We start from the raw sequence: 19,828 nt of genomic DNA, 5'->3' as shown, positions 1-19,828 counted from the left end.
TGGTCTGTGTGTGTGTCATTATTCTGAATTGGCGGTTAACATAGAAGAAAATAATAAAATGCTGAAGGTGTTCCTCCCTTCGTCACTTCCTTTCCCTGCTCCTATTTTGACTCATATTACAGTTAAAACTGAAAAATATTTATTTCTCTTTCTTGTATCGCGCCAAGATATTCCATAAGGCTTTACAGACAGTCAGTCACTGTCCCATATAAGGCTCATAATCAGTATGTCTGTGGAGTGTGGGAGGAGACCGCGGTACCCAGAGGAAACCCACACTAACACAGGGGGAAGACGCTAACTCCTTGCAGATGCTGTCCTTGTTCAGATGTGAACCTAGGACTCCAGCGAGCTGCAAGACTACAGAGCTAACCACTGAGCCTCTTATGAATAAATAGTCTGTGACAAGCGAGAAGACAACTGGGTGGACATGGAGCCTCCCCCCTCAGGCCAAAAGATCACTAATCCCCATTCCTCCAGCTGACCACCATCCAAAGATGGTGTAGCTCATCAGAAGATAAAAGGGGATTTGCTGGACCATGTTATTGAGCTTCACGTCCTCTCAGGCCTGTGACATCACAATCAGTGGTCACATTGCCATGCTACAGTTTAGTGCCAATCAAATGAATGAGTAGCAATACCAAGCACAGCCACTATATAATGTAGGCACAGTACTTGGTAAGTAGTAAAAAGGCTGCAGAAATGAATATCATGGCCAATGATCACCCATTTAGACCCAGTGGTCTCCAGGATTTATCTTTTGCCTCTAGGTATTCTTAAAAGGAAACTGTCGGGACGATTTTCCCAAAGCACCCTGTTATAGAGCCATCCCGCAATAAAAATAAAAAACCATTTATAGTCACCCTGCCACTGCACTCTTCACGCTGACATTGTTCTTTACTGAAATCACAGGAGTACACCTCAGCTTCAGTGAGCATACGCCGGCACTTGCGCAGTGAAGCTGGGAAGTACATCCTCTGCTTCACCGAAGAACTGCGCAGGTGCCAGGATCATCAGAGATGTGTCAGATGAAACTCATTGGCCTCATCTCTAGGTAAATATAATGGTTTATTTTTTTTATTTTTAAAGGTGGACAGATGCATTTATAACAGGGCGACACTAAACCTCCAGTCTATAAACACCTGTGAGTGATCTAGTGTTCGAAATCAACCTGACAGGCGCCTTTTAAGGGTAAGTCGACACTGGGCTTTTTGGTCCAGAACCTGAGGCGGAGGCCGCCTCAGATTCCGACCAATATACAGGTAGCCGGGACTGAATGCCAGTGCACTGCACCGACATCCAGCCGTGCACTCTGCTCCGTTTTAGGCCCAACGAACGGACCTAGTCGGGAGTGTCTTCAGGCCGACTCACGAGGCAAAACAGCCTGAAGAATGAGCATCTCGCTTTTTTTCCAAGAGCCAAAAGAAACAGCTCCCGGAAAAAAGACCTGACTGGCTCCCATTGATTTAGCTTTTTGGTCAGGATTTTGAAGTGAAGTGGATACGGCCTCAAAATCCTGACCAAAAAACCCTGTTTGAACTTACACTAAACCCCTGGTATAACACTTGACCCAACAGAGGCAATAAGGAGGATATTGTGAACAAAAAATCTCTCTGTCACACTACTCCAAGGACTGTGCCAAGTCTCCAGGTTCCTAAAACAAGACCAAATAAGTTTGCAGTGAAAATATATTTGCAATTTATAGTCTATTTGCCAACTGTAAGGTAAGTTCTTCATATTTTGTGGCTCAGTCCTACGGTCTCCACAAGTATCCGTAAAAACTAGAAAGTGTGTATAGGATTGTAGAAATGAATAAACAAACAATATAGAAAAGCTGTATATCTCGTGAATTATAAAATGTAGAACTACGATTCAATCATATGTAAGAGAAGATCTCACCACTTCACAGTTCTACTTTTATTTCTGGAGATCTCAACAGTTGAAAATAGTCAGGATTGGCATACTTATATGCATCGTCAGCTGCTCCCAAATCCTGACTGTTCTCACGTCTCTAGAAATGATAAAAGGTAAATCTGAGAATGTCTGCAAGTCTCTTATCATCCATAAGACACCAAAATCATACCGTATTTATACATTTTATAATGCTTGAGAAAAGTGTTTGAAACAACTCCATCCCCCCACAACCCCCAGCTTCTCTGTTACTAGGTATAAGTTCACAATGAGTTTTTCAAGGCAGAATCTTCGTAAAAAAAAAAACAAACCTCCCAACTCTCCAATTCATTTCAATGGAAGTCAGGAGAAAATTTTATTGCGTCTTATTCTCTGAAAACCACAGTACATAGGAAATCTACCCCAGCTGCTGACTGGCGTAGACTTCCATTCTGGCACACAGTTCTATTAGGAAAAGCCAGTCTTAATAAATTTCCCCCATTGAATGGAACAGCAGAGGATCTACAATTTTCTATGTATAAGGAGTGATTTATTTGTGTAGAAGGAGCTGGAAAGCCTGATGGTGTTTGAGGGACAGGAAGTGTGGAGAAGTAAACTACAGACACCCAGCCTCAGAGAAAGGCAAAGTGTTCTTCATAATGAGGCTATTAGCATCAAAAGTACTGATAGGACACCACAAATTACACTTTATCCAGCTAAAGAACAGATTGCCCAGCAAAACCAGGCAGAGGCACCCTTTAGTTTTCCCTGAGGTGGTGTTGAAAGGATACTGAACATTTATTTCCAGCTTTCTCCACAGATTACAGACAATTGCAGGGAGTCCCAGCAGAGAGAGATTATGTAATCTATTCTCTGCCAAAAGGTCCTTTTAGCAAATAAGGGCTAAAACTAAGAAACTCGCAACCTAGGCCCTTGTCCAGATATCAGAAAACAAAGAGGAAACCAGCCTTGGATTTCTCTTCACTTAATGCTACCCCCATGAAAAAAATTTTCAACATCCTGCTGTGACCTCAGTCTCCCGTCGAAAACTAAAATAAGTGGCAAATTCTACCATCCGAACGGAGCCTATGGCGTCCATTAAGGGCTCACATAGAGGTGCATGAGCCTTCTACCATACCTCCATATAAACACTGTTTCCTACAGATGTTTTTTTTTTTGTTGGATTTATACATATAAAAAGGTGGGATCGCATCTACAAGACATTTATAGCATATCCTAGTTTAGAATACCACTTTAATGTCAAGGTCCAATCTTAATCGTGGCATCAACCTTGCTGCGTTACGGAGACACTGTTAGACTTAGTCCTCATGTTATGAAAACGCTGCGCTTTTTTTTCGTTGCAGATTTTGCTGCATTTTTTTGAGCCAAAGCCACGAATAGCTGCTGAACAATGCATTCCTAAATTTGGCTAAAAAAAAACAAAAACAAAAAACAGCAAAATCTGCAACAAAAAAAGCTGCATTTCCACAATTTTGGGCATCAGTCTGGGTATGTTCACATTCAGCAGATTTGTTGCAGAAACGTTACAGAAACTTGTGACACAAAATAATTTCCCCATAGCGTGGCTGTTTCTGCAGCTTGGGACACAAAGATACAGGAGCAACACACAATATGGTCAGTCCCATTTTATACCGGGATTAAGGCCTGCTTCACATCTGAGTTCAGGTTTCCGTTCAGGGAGTCCACTTGGGGACCTACCGAACGTAAACCTATACGCATTAAAAAGCGATTACCTAAACGAAATCCACACATCCCATAAACTATATTGGGGCCCGTGTGGTTTCTGCATGAAATGCGAGAGAAGCGTTTCTTGCAGGATTTCTCTCTCTACACATTTCCTGCAGAAACCAAGCAGAAACCACATGGACCCCGTTGTAGTCTATGGGATCCGCGTATAGTTTTCCATTCGGGGGGTCCACCAAGTGGACTCCACGAACGGAAACCCCAATGCAGATGTGAACCGGGCCTAAGAGACAAGGCTGAGGCCCCACATTGTAGAAACGCAGCTTTTTTTGTTGCAGATTTTGTTGTGATTTTTTGAGCCAAAGCCGAGAATGGCTACAAAAGAATGGGAAATGTATCGGAAGTTCTTATACTTCTACCTTTTGATTAATCCACTCCTGGCTTTGGCTCAAAAAAACGCAACAAAATCTGCAACAAAAAACGCTGTGTTTCCGCAATGTGGGGCTTTAGCCTAAGAGTTTTCTGGATTTAACAATGTGACATTTAGATAGGTCATCAACCAAAGAATGGGGGGTTGTTCTGACACTCTGGACCCCCATTATTCAGCTGTTTGAAGTGGGAGGAGCATAATGTTACCTCCAGTTTTCTTACCACATTGGGAAGGGAGGGGGAGGGGGGAGACAGACACACACAAAGTAATTTTTCCAGCCTATTTATGTGGATCCACCTCTTAGCACTCCTGCTGTAGTTGTTTGAAGGGGACCACACAGTGCTCACATTTAAAAATGCTATTCAAGCCCGTAGCAGTTGTATGTGGTAGCACTTAGACATTTCCTTACTGTTAAACACTCTCCTGACTACCGTAACAAAAAACTGCAGCAAAATCCGCAATATAAAACGCTCCATTTCTGCAACGTGGAGCCTTAGAATTAGGGCAGTCATGAAACTTTTAGGTTAGGGCCCCTTGTGGCATAAATGCTGCAGAAAAAAAAACTGTTTTTCAGTCTCTGCAAAGTGGATGGGATTCTAGCAAATCCCATCCACACATTGCGAAAAAATACACACAGTGGACAGGCTGCAATTTCCAAAACTGTTGCGATTTTAGAAATTGCAGCATGTGAATTAAACCTATGGAAACGCTGGCGGTTTCCCTATAGGTAAAATGGAAGCATAAAAAAGTTTCCTCTGCAGACTTTCTGTGAAATTACTGTGGGAAAAAAAAATGTGATGCATTCCACAGTTCTTCCCACAGCACTTTTTGCTGCGGCCGGCTATGTGGGGTCTTAGCTTTAAAGAGATTTTCCTCCCTAAAAATACAGATGATTCATTCTATGGAAAATGGGTTAATACCAGATTGGTGGGGTCTGACAGCCAGAAACCCCCATTGCTCAGCCATTTTCAGCAGGCGATATACAAGGAATCATAAATAGATAACCTCTATTCTCTGTACAGAGACTGAACTGAGTCCCTGCAGCTTAGTTCCCAAGTGCATGAAAGCTGATCTGCAGTAACCTGACATAACCACTACATAGAGAGAAGAGCTGTCTGTTTCCTGCCCCATTTTCGGCGTGTATCAGCAGCCAAGAACAGGCGCTATATGATCTTTAGGGCAGTTCATTTGTAGCCCAGAAAAACCACTTCAGGGGTCTACAATACCACACACTTTGCACTCCTTCGACCAAGTGTATTCTGCCCATCTTTACCTGTCTGTACTCTGAAAGTAACATCCCAACGTTATACTGAACCACTGCAGCTTCAATTTCCCTATGATGAGTGAACATGCCCGGTCCAGGTGTTACATCTCATGTATGGATGGGTGAAAGTGTACAATCCATCTGTGTGAATGGGGTTCAATGTGTTTGCAGATCCTTAATTAATAAGATACTACATACAAAGCTTAGTATGGGTGCTTTAACTAAAAGATACCCCTACCGTGACAGAACTACTGGTATGACACCTGGGCATGCTCATTGACACTAGATACCTGTGTGGTCAGGTGCTGTGTACTATAGGCACGCTGGGGTATGTAGTTCTACGTTACCTAAGCAACTACCCATCTAAAACAGCCGATTACACATCCTTATAAAGGACACGTCAAGGTCATAGGACCGAACAGCAGCCGGTACAATGGCCACATCTCGCGCTTCTCCTCGGCGCATCTTCAGCAGATGAGACGCACTTAGACGTGAAGGAGAAGCCAATCAACGCAATCCCAGAACCTGACCAATCAGAGTGCAGAACCGAGGAGTGGAAGAATCTGTCAATGACAGCCGAGGAGCACACCTGGGCATATCACACCATAGCAACAGCTAGGTACTCTCCCGCCGATAGATGATGGAGGAAAAGTAGTCCCCAGCTGCATAAGGAAAGCTTCACTAGAGGCGCAGACTCCGCTCACCACTATCCTGCTCCTATAAACACTGCATAGACAATCACCGGTAGCCAAGGAAGCGTCAGCTCGGGAGACAAATCATAGTCTACGAACCGAGAACAGATACATCCGAGGATGAGGTGACATTGACTCCCGCGAAGCAGCACGGAAGACAGGCCGGTGACGTCACAGGACAGGTAGTGATGACCGGCGCCGTGCGCAGCTCATGACTAGAGCGTTGCTGACAGAACTGGGTCACAATGTGCCGGTCCGAGGTACATTACCTTTTTCACAGTACGCGGGGCCTCGCTGACTGCGCCCTCCGGGCTGCCCGCTCCTTCTCCTGGGCGCTGCGCCGGGTCGGTCCTCTTCATGGCAGAGGCTGGTACACCCTTCACCGGCTGGCTGAGAGGTGACACCGCGGTATTGTTGTCGGGCTCGTTAGGCAGGGCAGCATTGTTGGCCGCTGGCGGGGCTGCTTCATTCGGCCTCTCCCTAGCTGCATCCTTCAGCTCCACATCTGCCATCTTTGCTGTCACTACCTGCACGGACATAGTCACAGGCTCTCGTGTATCCCGGCTCTAGCTCCTCTCTCCACAGCCGCCTCCTGATGCACACAAACACTAGCACGCTGCCGGCAGCCTCTGGCACGCCCCCGCAGGCTGCTCCGCCCCCGCCGCGGGGAAACACGGGAGAGAGAGTTTCTCTCAGAATCGGAACAAAGGCATTATGGCTCAGATTACACTACGATTACCGGCATGCTCCGCGGTCATCGGTGCGCTCAGTGAAGCATGATGGGATTTGTAGTCCCAGCTAGTATACGGTATTGTCTCGAAACTACCGCTTTACTACAACGACCAGAGCGCTACGCGTCCATGCAGGAAGAGAGAGGCGGAGCTGGGTGGACGCGTTCTGTTTCAACAATCTTTATTAGCAACGTTCCACGTAAAGGGTGTACAACACGTACAGGCCACCTCCAAGGCGCTGGAGAGGGGAGTTGATCCCAGAATAAGCAGTGAGGAATTTTTACAACATGCAGCTTTTAGTCTGCCTATGGGCTGGCAGCCAGCGTGTGCGTCTCCTAATGGTGGCTTCACAGGGCTGGAGTTAATTTGCCTGCTACGTCACTGGTTGCTTTGGCAAAATGGTATTGATCTTATAATAGTAAGTTTATACATCCTTTATATTAGTGGGAAGATCTGCTGCAGAAATGCACTGTTCAGCTGGGAACTCTGCAGCATCTCCGTGTGGAATTGGCAAAATGAATGAACATGCTCTAGCTGCAGAGGGTTTACTTTACGTGATGTGCACAAAAATTCACCCAAATTTATTTATTTATTAAAATTAGGGTCAGAAAACGCTATGCAAATACACTGGCTTTGGCGTAAAAAACTGAAGCAAAATCTGCAACAAAATAAGCTGCGTTTCCGCCACAGTGTAAGCAGCACTTTTCTCTCCACATGTTTTGTGCGGAAACCACACAGACCCCCTTATAGTCTATGGTGTCCGTGTGGTGTCTTAGCTAACCGCTTTTTAATGCGTTCGGTATTCCGTTAGGGGTCCCTAAGCGGACTCCCTGAATGAAATAAAAAACGCAGATGTGAATCAGGCCATAGCTGAAGACAAGAAATCAGAATCCATGAAAACAAAGACACAGGTTCTTGGAGTGAAAGCTGATAAATACTTACCGTATGCTGTTATAATACCCATTTGTCAACCAAACCTTGAATCTTTCATTAGATTCTGAAATATATTCTAGTCATAAATCTAATGTATGGAACTGGATTTGTGTCAATAGTTTAATAAATGAGTAATAAATCCCATTTCTTCAGTAGGAAATATGTTGCTATCAAGGTTTTGTTTACCCCTTATCTACTGTATCCTAATCATTGAACTAATAAAGATATGTGGCCCTGGAGGTTTCATGGTGCAGCTGTTTGCAAACTGAAGCTCAACAGAAACCCGGCCAAATATCCTTAGCAGTGACCAGGAAAATGACAAGCATTCATTCATGCAAGGCCATGTCCACCAGGGCAGGAGCTGATCATTCTTAGTGCCATGGCTAAGGCTGCTTTCACACTAATAATGGCTTTTGTGGAATAAAAAAAAATGATATTGTACACCCTAGTGTATTTCCATGTTCCATTTGTGTCAATAAAGAATGCTGACTTTTTTTATTTTTCAGCATCATGATGTTCGTGGGCTGCTTATTTATTTATTTTTTAAAGGACCCATTGACTTGAATGGCTGAGACGAGTAGGGAAAACAGATATTGCTTGCCATGATTTTTTTTTTGTCAGTGTATCCCAGTCCATGAAAAAAAATGGACCCACAAACTACTGTATAATGGGTTCGTATGCAGTCTTGTTTTCACAGATAGCACAAAAACAGAAAGGTAGTTTATGTGAAAAGCCCTAATAGAATCAGTCCTGGTGGCGGAAACATGCTCATGAGGCCTAGTAGCCCACGTGGATAAGTGTTTTCTTATTGAGATACCCAATTTATGGCAGGTTGATTGATAACTACAACAGTGAATCTGTTTAGAAAGAACAGCATACACCAACACATGATAGTTGTAATTTGGCCAGCATAACGAAAATACCATTCAGTAAATTCAGGAGCAGAAAACAATTTGCTTTTTTTAACCTTGCAAATCCATTTAGTTGTTAGATTGGGTTAGACCAGGGGTAGGGAACGTACAGCTCTCCAGCTGTTGCAAAACTACAACTCCCAGCATGCATACTTGCTCTGCTGTTCTTAGAACTCCCATGGAAGTGAATGGAGCATGATGGGAGTTGTAGTTTCACAGCAGCTGGAGAGCCGAAGGTTCCCTACCCCTGGGTTAGACCATTACCACCTTTTTCTCCCACCATATCACAGTACGGGCTAATTCTGATGATACAGCTAGTTCAGTAATAGATCTGCAGTTTGCATGACTTTTAAGGCTGTAATTCTAAGGTCATATCTGCAATAGGAGCTCCCTTAGTAGATTTGGGCATAGAATCTTAAAAAATGCTGGCAAAAGGTCCTACGTGCAGGATTTTTCACCTGGCAAAATGATGGACACTGAAATGCACGTCCAAAGCCCAAGGAATTTTGGGCTTTGTTGATTCAATTTATGTCTGTTGCTCTGTTTTAATAATGGAGCGGATGTGATTATGGCCATACGCTGGGTTCACAGCAGCGCTTGTACTACGTTCGGGGATTCGATTTTAGCATGAAAAATGCTGCAAGCAGTGCTTTTCTCTCCACATTTTTCACCTTTTTTGGGCAGAAAACCACATGGACCCCATTACAATCTGTGGTTTCCTACGTTAACCACTTTTTTATGCAGATTACATTTCCGTTCAGGGGGTCCCCAAGCAGACCTACCAAACTGAAACCCTAACGCAGATGTGGATATAGCCTCATATGCTCCATTTAATACAGTTGTATTATGTATCTGAATATGGCCTGACACTGCTCGTACAGGTTAGATGGTTGACGATGGCAATTGGTCGATCTTAAAATGTGCAGTGGCCCCCAGCTGTTTGTAAGGGGAGACAAGGATTGAGCAATTGGACGTCAACAGAGGAGTCTGGTAGTAGCTTTATCCTATCCTTCAGCTCAGTACACCTTTACCGCTCAGACAAATATGCATGTGCATGGGGAGTCAGGTGAGATCGCTGTTGGCTTATCAGGCTTTCTGCTGACAGCTATGTAAAGTGTCTTTAGGTATAGGCTCACTAAGCGATGAGCACCACTATGGCCACTGCTCCAAACAATTCATTACTTCCCTGCTTCCAAATGTGTATGTCTAGAAGAATTTGGGATCTATTGCTTAAAGGGGTATTTCTGTGTTATGTCATTTCACTAGGACATGCCATATTATTACAGTTGGAATTAGACCTATGGGACCCCTGTTCTTACAGAAAATAAAGAAACCAAGATTCCATCAGCATTTCCTGGACAGTATTGCTATCTAGCTCCATTCACGTAAACAGGTCTGTGTTGGAGATACATTCACAAATGGTAGACTGGAGCATTACAGGGCACGGACACCTCCATGAGGTCAATATATCTTCATAGGGCATATGAAAGGGGTTGTCATTATAAAGCAATTCTGTTATCCAGGACTTCAGAAGATCATATTTCCCATGTTACCCAATTGAGTCAGTTATCTTTAAGGTAACTTTGGCAGTAAAAAGCACAGCAATATAAAAGGATTTAACATCCCACAATCTTGCACTAGTTCCTGAGTGCCTGCCACTAAGTTACCTCGGTTTATTAAATAATGTAGTTCAGAAATGATTTTATAGTCTAAGTTGCATTGTAACATTTCTGAAGAAAAGCCTTTTAACCTTGACCTCTGGCATTGGCCTGCATTAATCCTGAATTTTGACATCGTTTGTAAGTTAACTTTCTTCACGTCAAATAGATATGTCACTTTCACTGAAAGTCTTAGCACATGGGTACATTATTAACCTTGGAAGAACTAGACATCTGTTGCTAGCATTCATGTATGGATGTTATTTTAGAGCTGCAAGTCAGTGGAGACCAGTAGGGTATAGTTTACCATACACACTAGATTATGCTGATTGGACATTAACAACTAAAATGTCAAGCGAAGAAAGAAGATGGGGTTCCAATATAAGCAGCTTTTTATCTATAGGGTAGTGTATGATGTGGAGAACAGTGGGGGACCGACTACTCAGACCTTTGCTTTTCAGGAGAATGGGGGACATATGTAGCCTGTTATGAATGAAGCAGTGGACGAACAGTGAGCGCACCACTCCAATTCAGTGGGGGTGCCAGAGATAGACAAGTACTATACTTCAGCCATCTTTGGCACTCCTTATGAAATTAATAGAACAGTGAGCGTGCTGCCTTAACACTGCTCCGTTCAGAAATGGAGACAAATATTCTTCTGATCAGTGAGGGTCTGAGCGGTTGATATTTTTGTCCAGCCGAAAATATCAGCACAACCAAACTATTTCTAGCAGACTAAAGTCTTTTTCTCTTTTTTCCAATTCAAAGTTTAACATTATAAATACAGTGACAGCAGATAGCTGCAACGGCAGCAACAACATTTTATACTGTAGATAACAGGGAGATCCCCAAGTAGAGGCCAGAGGACAAGAAGAGTGGGGGGCGAAGGGACGAAAAAAGGAGGAGGAAGGGAAAGGTAAGAGGTAAGGTTCTCCATACACGTAATGTCATTGACCCTCAAAATCCAGAGGTAGAGAGGGGGAGGTTTAGTTTGCTTCCGAAACTGCGGGATACATGTACGAGCCAAAAGGACTACAAATCGAAGCAAGAAGCGCTTATAGATATGCACCATGGACTAGCAATGATGGAGGAGGAACAGAACAGGACCCAAGTGGTGAGAAGTCTCAGTAACTTAAGAAATAATCCTCTTACCCCCATCCCAGAAGGGGGATAAAATGCTACAAGACCAAAAAAAAATGGGTGACATGGTGCCTTCCTCCATCCCACACCTCCAGCATATTGATGGGACCTGCGGGAGAAGAGCATGCAATCTCGAGGGGACACAATACCACCGGGACATGAGTTTAAAACTGGCCTCCTGATAACGCAAGCTCATTAGTCTACATCAGCTGTTGTGAACAGATGTTTGCAACTTTTTCATAGCCAGTCATAAACCAAAACCTAATGTGGATGGCCATCTTTTGACAGAATATGGTGGCAATGCCCAAGACTCTCTAAGCAGGTCTACAAGTGCATGGACTCATGAGGTCTTACAATTGTTTGACCACATTTCTGGAATGTCTTCTGGTGGTTTGAGCATTGGGCAGATCTAACTAGTAGGTAATGTACCATTTTCATTGGATGACTAAACAGGAATGTCAGTAAACTGCACATTTCTGTTTTAACTGTTGGCGAATATGTAATCTGAACATCCTGTTCCATATCATCCCACAGATGATCTAGTGACTGTGGAGCTCCCTACACTGATGTTCCAGGATCCATTCCAGTGTTTTTCTAGCCTTATGGCGTGAAGAATTGCATTGATGACAAAGCCACACTGAAGGCATACTGTATTACTTCTACTGAGAAAAGGAGTCTTGTCAAGGAAAGTGCTTACAAGCTCTACAGATATTACGCATTATGGTATGAAGACATTGAATGAAGGAGATTTAACCCAGTCCATGAAGGATTAAAACAGTGGTAATCTTAGAACCAAGACACATTACATTGTCTCACTGGTATATACAGATGGAAATCAGATTAAAGAAGGTTTAGAGAAATTGGTAGATTATGACCATGACTACAATAAAGCGGTGACTAAAATACATGCACGATATCTTGAGACATGCTGGGTCTTTAGTTATGTCTTTGGTTACTTTTAAAGAGACTCTTCTTACCAGAAAGCATTTATATTTAAGGAGGTTTACTGGCCAAAATTGGTCTTTCACGATAGCTGTGTGTGATATCTGCCGGTGTTCAGACTGCACAATAACATGACTAATGTTCTCTGATTGAAGGGAAAAATTCACGCAACAAAGATTCTAGGCCTTATACATATGACTGTGCCTATTCCAAGCCATGACAGAAAACCATATTGAGCACTGTGCTGTGGCCTGAATAGTTCTGTATCAGCATTTATCATATTGGGGTCTTTTTATGTCATCACGTAACTTTTGGGCTCCCTCAGCCATAACTGTATTCATGCAACTGCTTCTTCTGTGCCTCTTATAGTAATACTGCTACATGGCCTATTGTAATGCAGTAACAAAGTATTTGGGATTTGTGTAATTTTGATCCCATATATGTCTATGTATAGCATATTGGAATAGCTAAGTCAGATTGATTTAGTCTTTTCCTCTTCAGAGATCATTTCCTTCTTTACCATTCTGTTTAATCGTCTGAAGAACCTTATCCAAGAATTTATATTGATGTTGTATCCTTAGGATAGTTCCTCAATATAAGATCAATGGGGGTCCGATGACACCCAGCACCTCAACTAATCACCTGGTATATACAGTTGGAAGCAGACAGCTCCATACACTTTGCAGCGGCCATGATGTGCTTTTGTAGCTAGTTCCTATTCACTCAAATAAAAGGTAGGCTGCTATAGTGTGACCAGACCACTGCACAGTTGACAGAGCCATCAGCTTCCAACTCTGTATACTGTGAAATACCAACTGATCTTGAGGTTGGCCTGGTGCTGGACCCCCACCAATCTCATACTGATGACCTATCATCATAGGTCAACAAAATTATCCCTTTAAGAATTTTTTTTTGTAGCTTTTAGCCTACAGGTATTGTCCAGATCTAGCCATACTATTTTCATAAATGACTTTTACAATATGAGGTCAAAAATAATAGTAGGACATTTCAACATAAGACATTGTTCTTAAAGAATGAATGTTACAAAATGTGTCCAAAACCAGTGTTGTTCTTTGATAGCTCAGCGCCACCTAGTGTTCATTCGTTGTTATTACAGTGTAGCATTGCTTTACTTGACTAACATATTTAAGCTTCTTTGTGGTTTGTAGGAAAATCTATTTGTTGTATTTTAGTAAATTGTTTTGTCGCACCTTCTGTCTACTTTTTATTGTTATCCTCTTTTTATGGTGCACCATATGGTTTCCAAATAATACAATCATACAGTGTCCACATAACATTGACCTGTGTTATTTTAGACTTTGGAAATGAATAATCTAGGGAATGAGTTTTCATTCTGTGACTTTTCACAGCTTCTGACTGCATGAGATCGGGAGTGCACGCTCCAGGACAGAAAAGTAATTTGTTTTAGTGGCACTATATTCTGAGAGCTATAACTTTTTTATTTTTCCATCAATGAAGCTTTGTGAGGGCTTTTTTTTCACGAGAATATCTGTTGTTTCTATTCGTGCCCTTTTGTGACTTTTTTTTCATTTTTATTTTTTGAGAATTTGTGATAAAAAACCTAATTTTTGAAAAAATCTTTTTACGGTGTTCATTGTTCAGGATGAATAACATTCTTTTTTTATAGTACCGAATATGGCTACTTTTTATCATTACTCTGTAAACAAAAATATTGGGAAAAATGGCTATTTTTTTTTTTTATTTAATCCTTTACAAAAAATTTTTTACATTTAGTCCCTTTAACACTTTAATACTAAGTGGTCTGATTGCTACTATAATATTTTGTAATGCAGGAGAATATAGTTTGCAACATGAAAATCTCTGTATAAGGCTTTGCCAGAGACAAATACTTATGAAGGTGACATGAAAATCTTCAGAAGCCCCCATTACATGATACTGGAGTAGAGCGAAGTGCATGATGTCACAGAGAACTAGAGTGACTGAGCACAGAGACTTCCTGCCACTCCACTGCGCTCTGCAAAGCTAATAATTGGGGAGCCAGGGGACCCTCCTCTATAGAATAAACTTGTTGATCCAGTGCAGTGAGTTCACTGTGAAAGGTTTTCTACCCCAATATAACCCATTTAGCTAATTTTATGTTGTTTTTATACACACTTAAGAGCTATGTAAACTTGAAACATGTATTTTTAAATTCAACCTATTGACTTCTATGGACTAAAAATGGTACACATGTGGATCCATGAGAATAAGCTGCATAATTTAAAGAAAAATTCTATTAGCATAAAATACAGTAGTGAAAACCCCCCTGAAAAGTCAATCCTAGCTGATTTAGGTTAACGCCTTATGTAGCAGGCCGCAGCAAAAAAGCGGTGCGGGAAAAACCGCTTAGGCAATGAATCACAGTTTTTCCTGCATTGCTTTTGACAGAAATTCCGCAGAGATTTCCATTGCAAACTTTCTGCTTTCTGTTATATCTATAGGGAAGCTGCCAGCATTTCCAAGGTATAACTGAGATGCTGCGATTTTCAAAACGGCAACAGTTTTGGGAAATCACATCATGTTCACTGTGCATATATTGTTCCGCAATGTGTAATGTGTTTGGACTGTAAAACGCCGAGTGGGTCCCTGGCCTCAGGCTGGGTTTCCAGGTTCAGTTTTTGAAGCTAAAACCAGGAGTGGATTTAAGAATTAAAAAAAAAAGAGGCGTTTCACCTTTCTTTTAGACTGGGTTCACATTGGGCTTAACTTAATAACTACATGCTTTTTTAATGGCAGTAATGAGTAAAACTTTTTACTATGCATTTCAGAAGAGTAGAGCATTTTTACTATGGGGGTGTTGTCAGACAATGTACCTGATGTCGTTAAAGTTTCTTCTAGTTCCTGCGCGGTAGCAATAACACGATTTGGCCAGAAATTACATGAAGCTGACAAAAGCAACGGTAGCCCAGGAACTGGATGCGACTACAGCCAAATCCTAAATCCAAATTGTCTGAGACCACCGAGGATGATGCCACACAGTGTTCCAAATGCAGCAATGGCTGCGTTCGGCATTGAGTCTGCTACAACTTTCACTTATAAATAAGTAAAACATGGATTACTTACAGGCTATTTCTCATTGTTAGATTTGCAATAGCTGTAATTACTTGTGTTTCACTGTTCACAACACCTGGGGAAATTTATTGATTCCTCAACGGACACAAGTCTCTCCAGGATTACTAAGAGGACTCATTCTTACATATGTAGCTGTTTAAGATCCATGGATCAGATACATCTAAGGATTTTAGGACAGCTACTATCTCCCTCTGGTTGCAAGAGGACTTACAAAGCTTCCTTGACCACAATCCCATAAAAACCTGATTGTCTAGATGGGCTCCTCACCCCCAAGGGCTGGCGTCTGTGATGATTACCAGGGGATCTGAGATCTTATAGGGAATCCTCCTTTCCAGTTTCCCACTCATTAGCCACCAGGCCAGGGATGTCCTTGTAGACTGTGAGACCAACATTATTCTGTCCAGAGTCTTTTCATTGTGTCGCTAGGCTCACAAAGTTTCCCAATGAAGATCCCAGAAGTTGAAATGAGTCCAGGGAACCGTTGAGATACATGCTGATTTACTACCCATCTTAATTTGGCAAGAATACTTAGGGCTAGTCTGACACTTTCCAGCAGTGACTCCCCACATCACTTGGCCTTCATACTGCTCCCCTGCAGGCCCGAAACTCTGCTGGAAGAAACTTCTCCCTCCCAGAGTATCCAAAATGGAGAAGAGAATCCCATCTAGGACTATACCCGAGCGTTCACCACGCAGGTGAGAAATCAGCTGTAGCTATGACAGCACCTTTGTTGGTCTTCTCTTACAAGGGCAGGAAGCTACTGCGAAGGAAAGAAGCTCCAGCTTTTTATTCCATAGGTTTCCTATCCCTGGGGGAGGATCTTCTCTCTCTAAGGTGCTGTCATTGGTGAATCTACATGCTGTGGGAAGGGGAGGCGAGGGGGACAAGACTCTGTAATATTATTTAAAAATAACTAGTTAATTTACCTTCAGATTTGATAGTTTATGACTGATTCCAAAGCAGGTACATAGCCTTGTGGAGGTCTGTCTTACAAGGAGGTGTGCGCCTCTTCATAAACAAGGCACACTATTTTTCTGTGCAGGAGATATGAAAGCTAGCGTTGAAACCTCCAGCCTTTATAAGTCTCCCCCACTGTACACACAGCCTAAATGTAGTCCTTATGCTGTGATAATCACTTACTCTTCTAGAACTACATAGGTACCGTTCTGGATTTGGGAATGCTGTGGAACATCTGCAGCCAGGTTTCCAGAAAGAGATATAACTAAGAAACAGCTGAGTGAAGGTGTCATATTTACATAGGATGTTTCTTTAATTTAGAGGAACTAACACCAGTTATTTTATAGCTAAAGATCCACAATTGAAGACGAATCCATGCCACAAACAGTCCGAATACATAAAACTGGGCACATTTTATTCATTCATATTCACAAGTATAAAAGGTACAAAAATATTTTGGTAACAGCTTCTTGTGTCCCACATTTAAAAATATTGGAATCTTCTACTAAAAATAAGACAAAAATACTGCATTTATTTTACAATGATCAAGCTGCAAAGCAGTTTTCATGTACAAACTCCTTTCTAAATGTTTGTTTGACACCATTTACATTCCTGCCCTAAATATCTAATACATTTATATAACATAGGTGTTTAACAACAGTATTTTACTTTTTGTTTGTGGTGTAAGGAAGTGCGTCCCTATGACTACATGGTGGACTCTTAGGCAATGTGTTTTCTGCGGTAGCTCCAGGTTATATCTGATGCCCCCTTTATTGGAAAAATCATTGCAGTTCTAAACTCAAAGTCTGAAATATGTGTATGACATCTAAGGACATGACTGGATATCCGTTCTGAATTCTACACATGTAACTTGCCAAGTATTCATGTAACATACCCAAGTATTGTCTTATGTGTTGCACTGCGGTGACCACCAATCTTTGTCTTGAAAACTTTGAATGCTATTTGGTTTAAAGTGAACCAGGTAAACACAGTTTTAAACTGAGGTCATACGATGTGGAAAAGCTGCTTCTTTTGTTCAAGATTTTGCAGAGTTTTTTTTTACAAAGCCAATAGCAACTTGAGAAGAAATGTAAAATAAAGGAAGAACTTATCCTTCCTTCTACTAAATCCCGGATTTGGCAAAAATCTGCAACAAAAAAGGAGCTTTTCTTCAACAGCTTTTCTGTTCTTCACGGCTATCACGTTGACCCATTCATTTGTATGGCCCAATACACATGCCCAAGTATGCAGCTGTGAGCTCAGAACAGATCCTATACCTGTTTTGCAGACCAAGGCAAGACCAAGGCTCACTTAACGCATGAATGGAGCCGAGGAGGCATGGTCTGCATATAAATATCATCCATCGTCATTCAGCTACAGTCACATGTACATGATATTGTGTATGTAGCCTTAGGTTGGCTTTTATTACATACGTATGGTAGGTATACAAATCTGAATTTTCCAGCAGAAGTACAAATGAAAGGTGTAGAGGAAATCTTATTATCATCATCAAAATGGAGTAAATTATCACTAGTGCTTCGGAAATTGTAGAAAAAGTACTGCGACTGAAAGGGTTCACAATAATACCAAAAACAGACCTCATTCCATGGACCATCCCTTCTATATCTGCTGCTTTCTAGCTTTTATCTCAATGAAATAATCCTAATCTAAAACGTATAATTAAATTTTCTGATACACTGAAAGGTCGCTGTTCTGTGCTTCTTACATATGACCTCTGCTGTACCTTTTAGAAAAGATAATAAGCTGTATGTAGCCAAAAAAAAGCCTAAAAAACAAAGCACATAAATTTACAGCAGAGCAAAATCATTTATTCTTTGTTAACAGAAAGGAACATAAACTGTGATTCATGACAAATATTAACTTTCCCCAGGAAAGTAAACTGACCAGACCTAGAAAAATAACAGTCTATTGTAATGCACTGGAAAGTAAATTGTCTCGGTCAGCTGCTGGTATGGAAGGGTTCAAAAGTGTAAGAGTATTTTAGAGGGGTCAGTTTTACTGGATATACAAAACAGTAAGAATTTAACCTGTTACTTTATAACAAAACAAGGACACCACCGAAACATAACGCTTCCTATAACTTAAGGGATTCAACTGCTTAGGACCATCCTTTTCCATATTGGATGTGTAGTTAAAGGGGTATTCCCATGACGCTTGTTCACCAACCTGCAGGCTGTTGTGCTCTATTCACTTCCTGCTTTTCTCTGCACATTGGTGGGCGGGGTTTCACTTGCACGGGATTGGATGTAAATGAATTACCACAATGTGAAGCTGATGTAGCAGAGCTTGATTTGTGTCAGTTTGCATTACATACAGAGGTAACGGACTCCTTATCTCAGCTTTTATCAGCCAAATTCAATTAAACCAACTAATAAGAGCTCAGAAATCCCAGAGCTCTCACCTCCCCTATCTGAGAAGCTCCGCTACATATCAGACACAAACAGCTCAGAGCTGCTCCCAGCCCCTCCCTCCCCCTCTGAGAGCAGGCAGCTACATCACTTGACAAATGAGCAGATAATCCCAACCGCCATAGAAACGGAGTGTAAACAATGAAGTGAATAAATTAAGATAGCGGCCAAACAAAGCAGTTTTGATAAAGCAATGCATTTAGGAAAAGTCTTAAATCCACATAAACTAGCAGTATAGATAGGATCCTTGTGATGGGACAACCCCTTTAATAAAAGAGATCTTTTTATAATCAAGTAGTCGCAGAGGAACCTGCTTAGTATGAAAGGGCTGTCAAACAAGAAAGCCCTTTAAAGCTTCTTTTTTTAATATACTGTGATGGAAAGTAATATGGCATATAAATGTATAAATACATTGCTAAACTACATAGCAAGGCAACCCTGTCTCAGTATAGCCAAGACACTCAATCATGTACATTTCTATTAAATATGAAGAGCAGTAGTATAAACCTATACTACTAGTTTACTTCTAAACTTAATAACATTTTTGGGAAGAGTCTGAGAATCGTAACTCTACACTGCAAAACTTTCCTTTTCCAGGTCCTGACAAAAGTTCCATCAGTATAACGCTTCCCTCTAACCCCCTAAGAAAAGCACTAAGCCACATAAAAATAATGTGGGCTCCAGTTCCATGCAGTAAGCATGTTGAGCCCATTTCATTTAAGCCAGTTGGTGGTTATTGCTTTTACAGATCTACAATGACTGTTAGAATGAAATGGCCAGATGCAGTCATCTGTTCTGTAAGGCACATAGGATGTATAAAAAGTACAGTACCCAGCAAAATATATGCAGAGGTTTTTATGTCACAGGGCAAAATCCTAAAGGGGTTTTAGCACTAAAATAAGTTAACCCCTAAATAATGTCATACTGACCTTACCAATCCCTCACTGCTAACATTTTGACCCTTCTTTGTCCCCTGTCAGCCTCTGTACTTCCTGCTCTAGCAATGTCACCCCATCGTGGGCATGTGACCCATTATGGACAGCGACTGGCTGCAGCA

General features: G+C 41.7%; 1 protein-coding gene across 4 annotated transcripts in view; it reads right to left on the bottom strand.

Annotated features, from left to right (window-relative positions):
• The window catches only part of AHCYL2 (adenosylhomocysteinase like 2), an 82,484-nt gene extending 75,785 nt beyond the window's left edge, over window positions 1-6,699 (bottom strand). For all 4 annotated transcript variants that reach the window (XM_075273892.1, XM_075273894.1, XM_075273893.1 and 1 more), the window contains exon 1: window positions 6,247-6,699. In XM_075273892.1, coding sequence (XP_075129993.1) covers window positions 6,247-6,516 — 270 coding nt within the window. In that variant the 5' untranslated portion in view covers window positions 6,517-6,699. The remainder of the gene's footprint in view (window positions 1-6,246) is intronic.
• Window positions 6,700-19,828: the final 13,129 nt, after the last annotated feature.

The sequence above is a fragment of the Leptodactylus fuscus genome, chromosome 5 (genome assembly GCF_031893055.1).
Source record: "Leptodactylus fuscus isolate aLepFus1 chromosome 5, aLepFus1.hap2, whole genome shotgun sequence".
Classification (NCBI taxonomy): Eukaryota; Metazoa; Chordata; class Amphibia; order Anura; family Leptodactylidae; genus Leptodactylus; species Leptodactylus fuscus.
The sequence above is the reverse complement of the archived record's forward strand: the minus strand, read 5'-3'. Positions and strand labels throughout refer to the sequence as shown.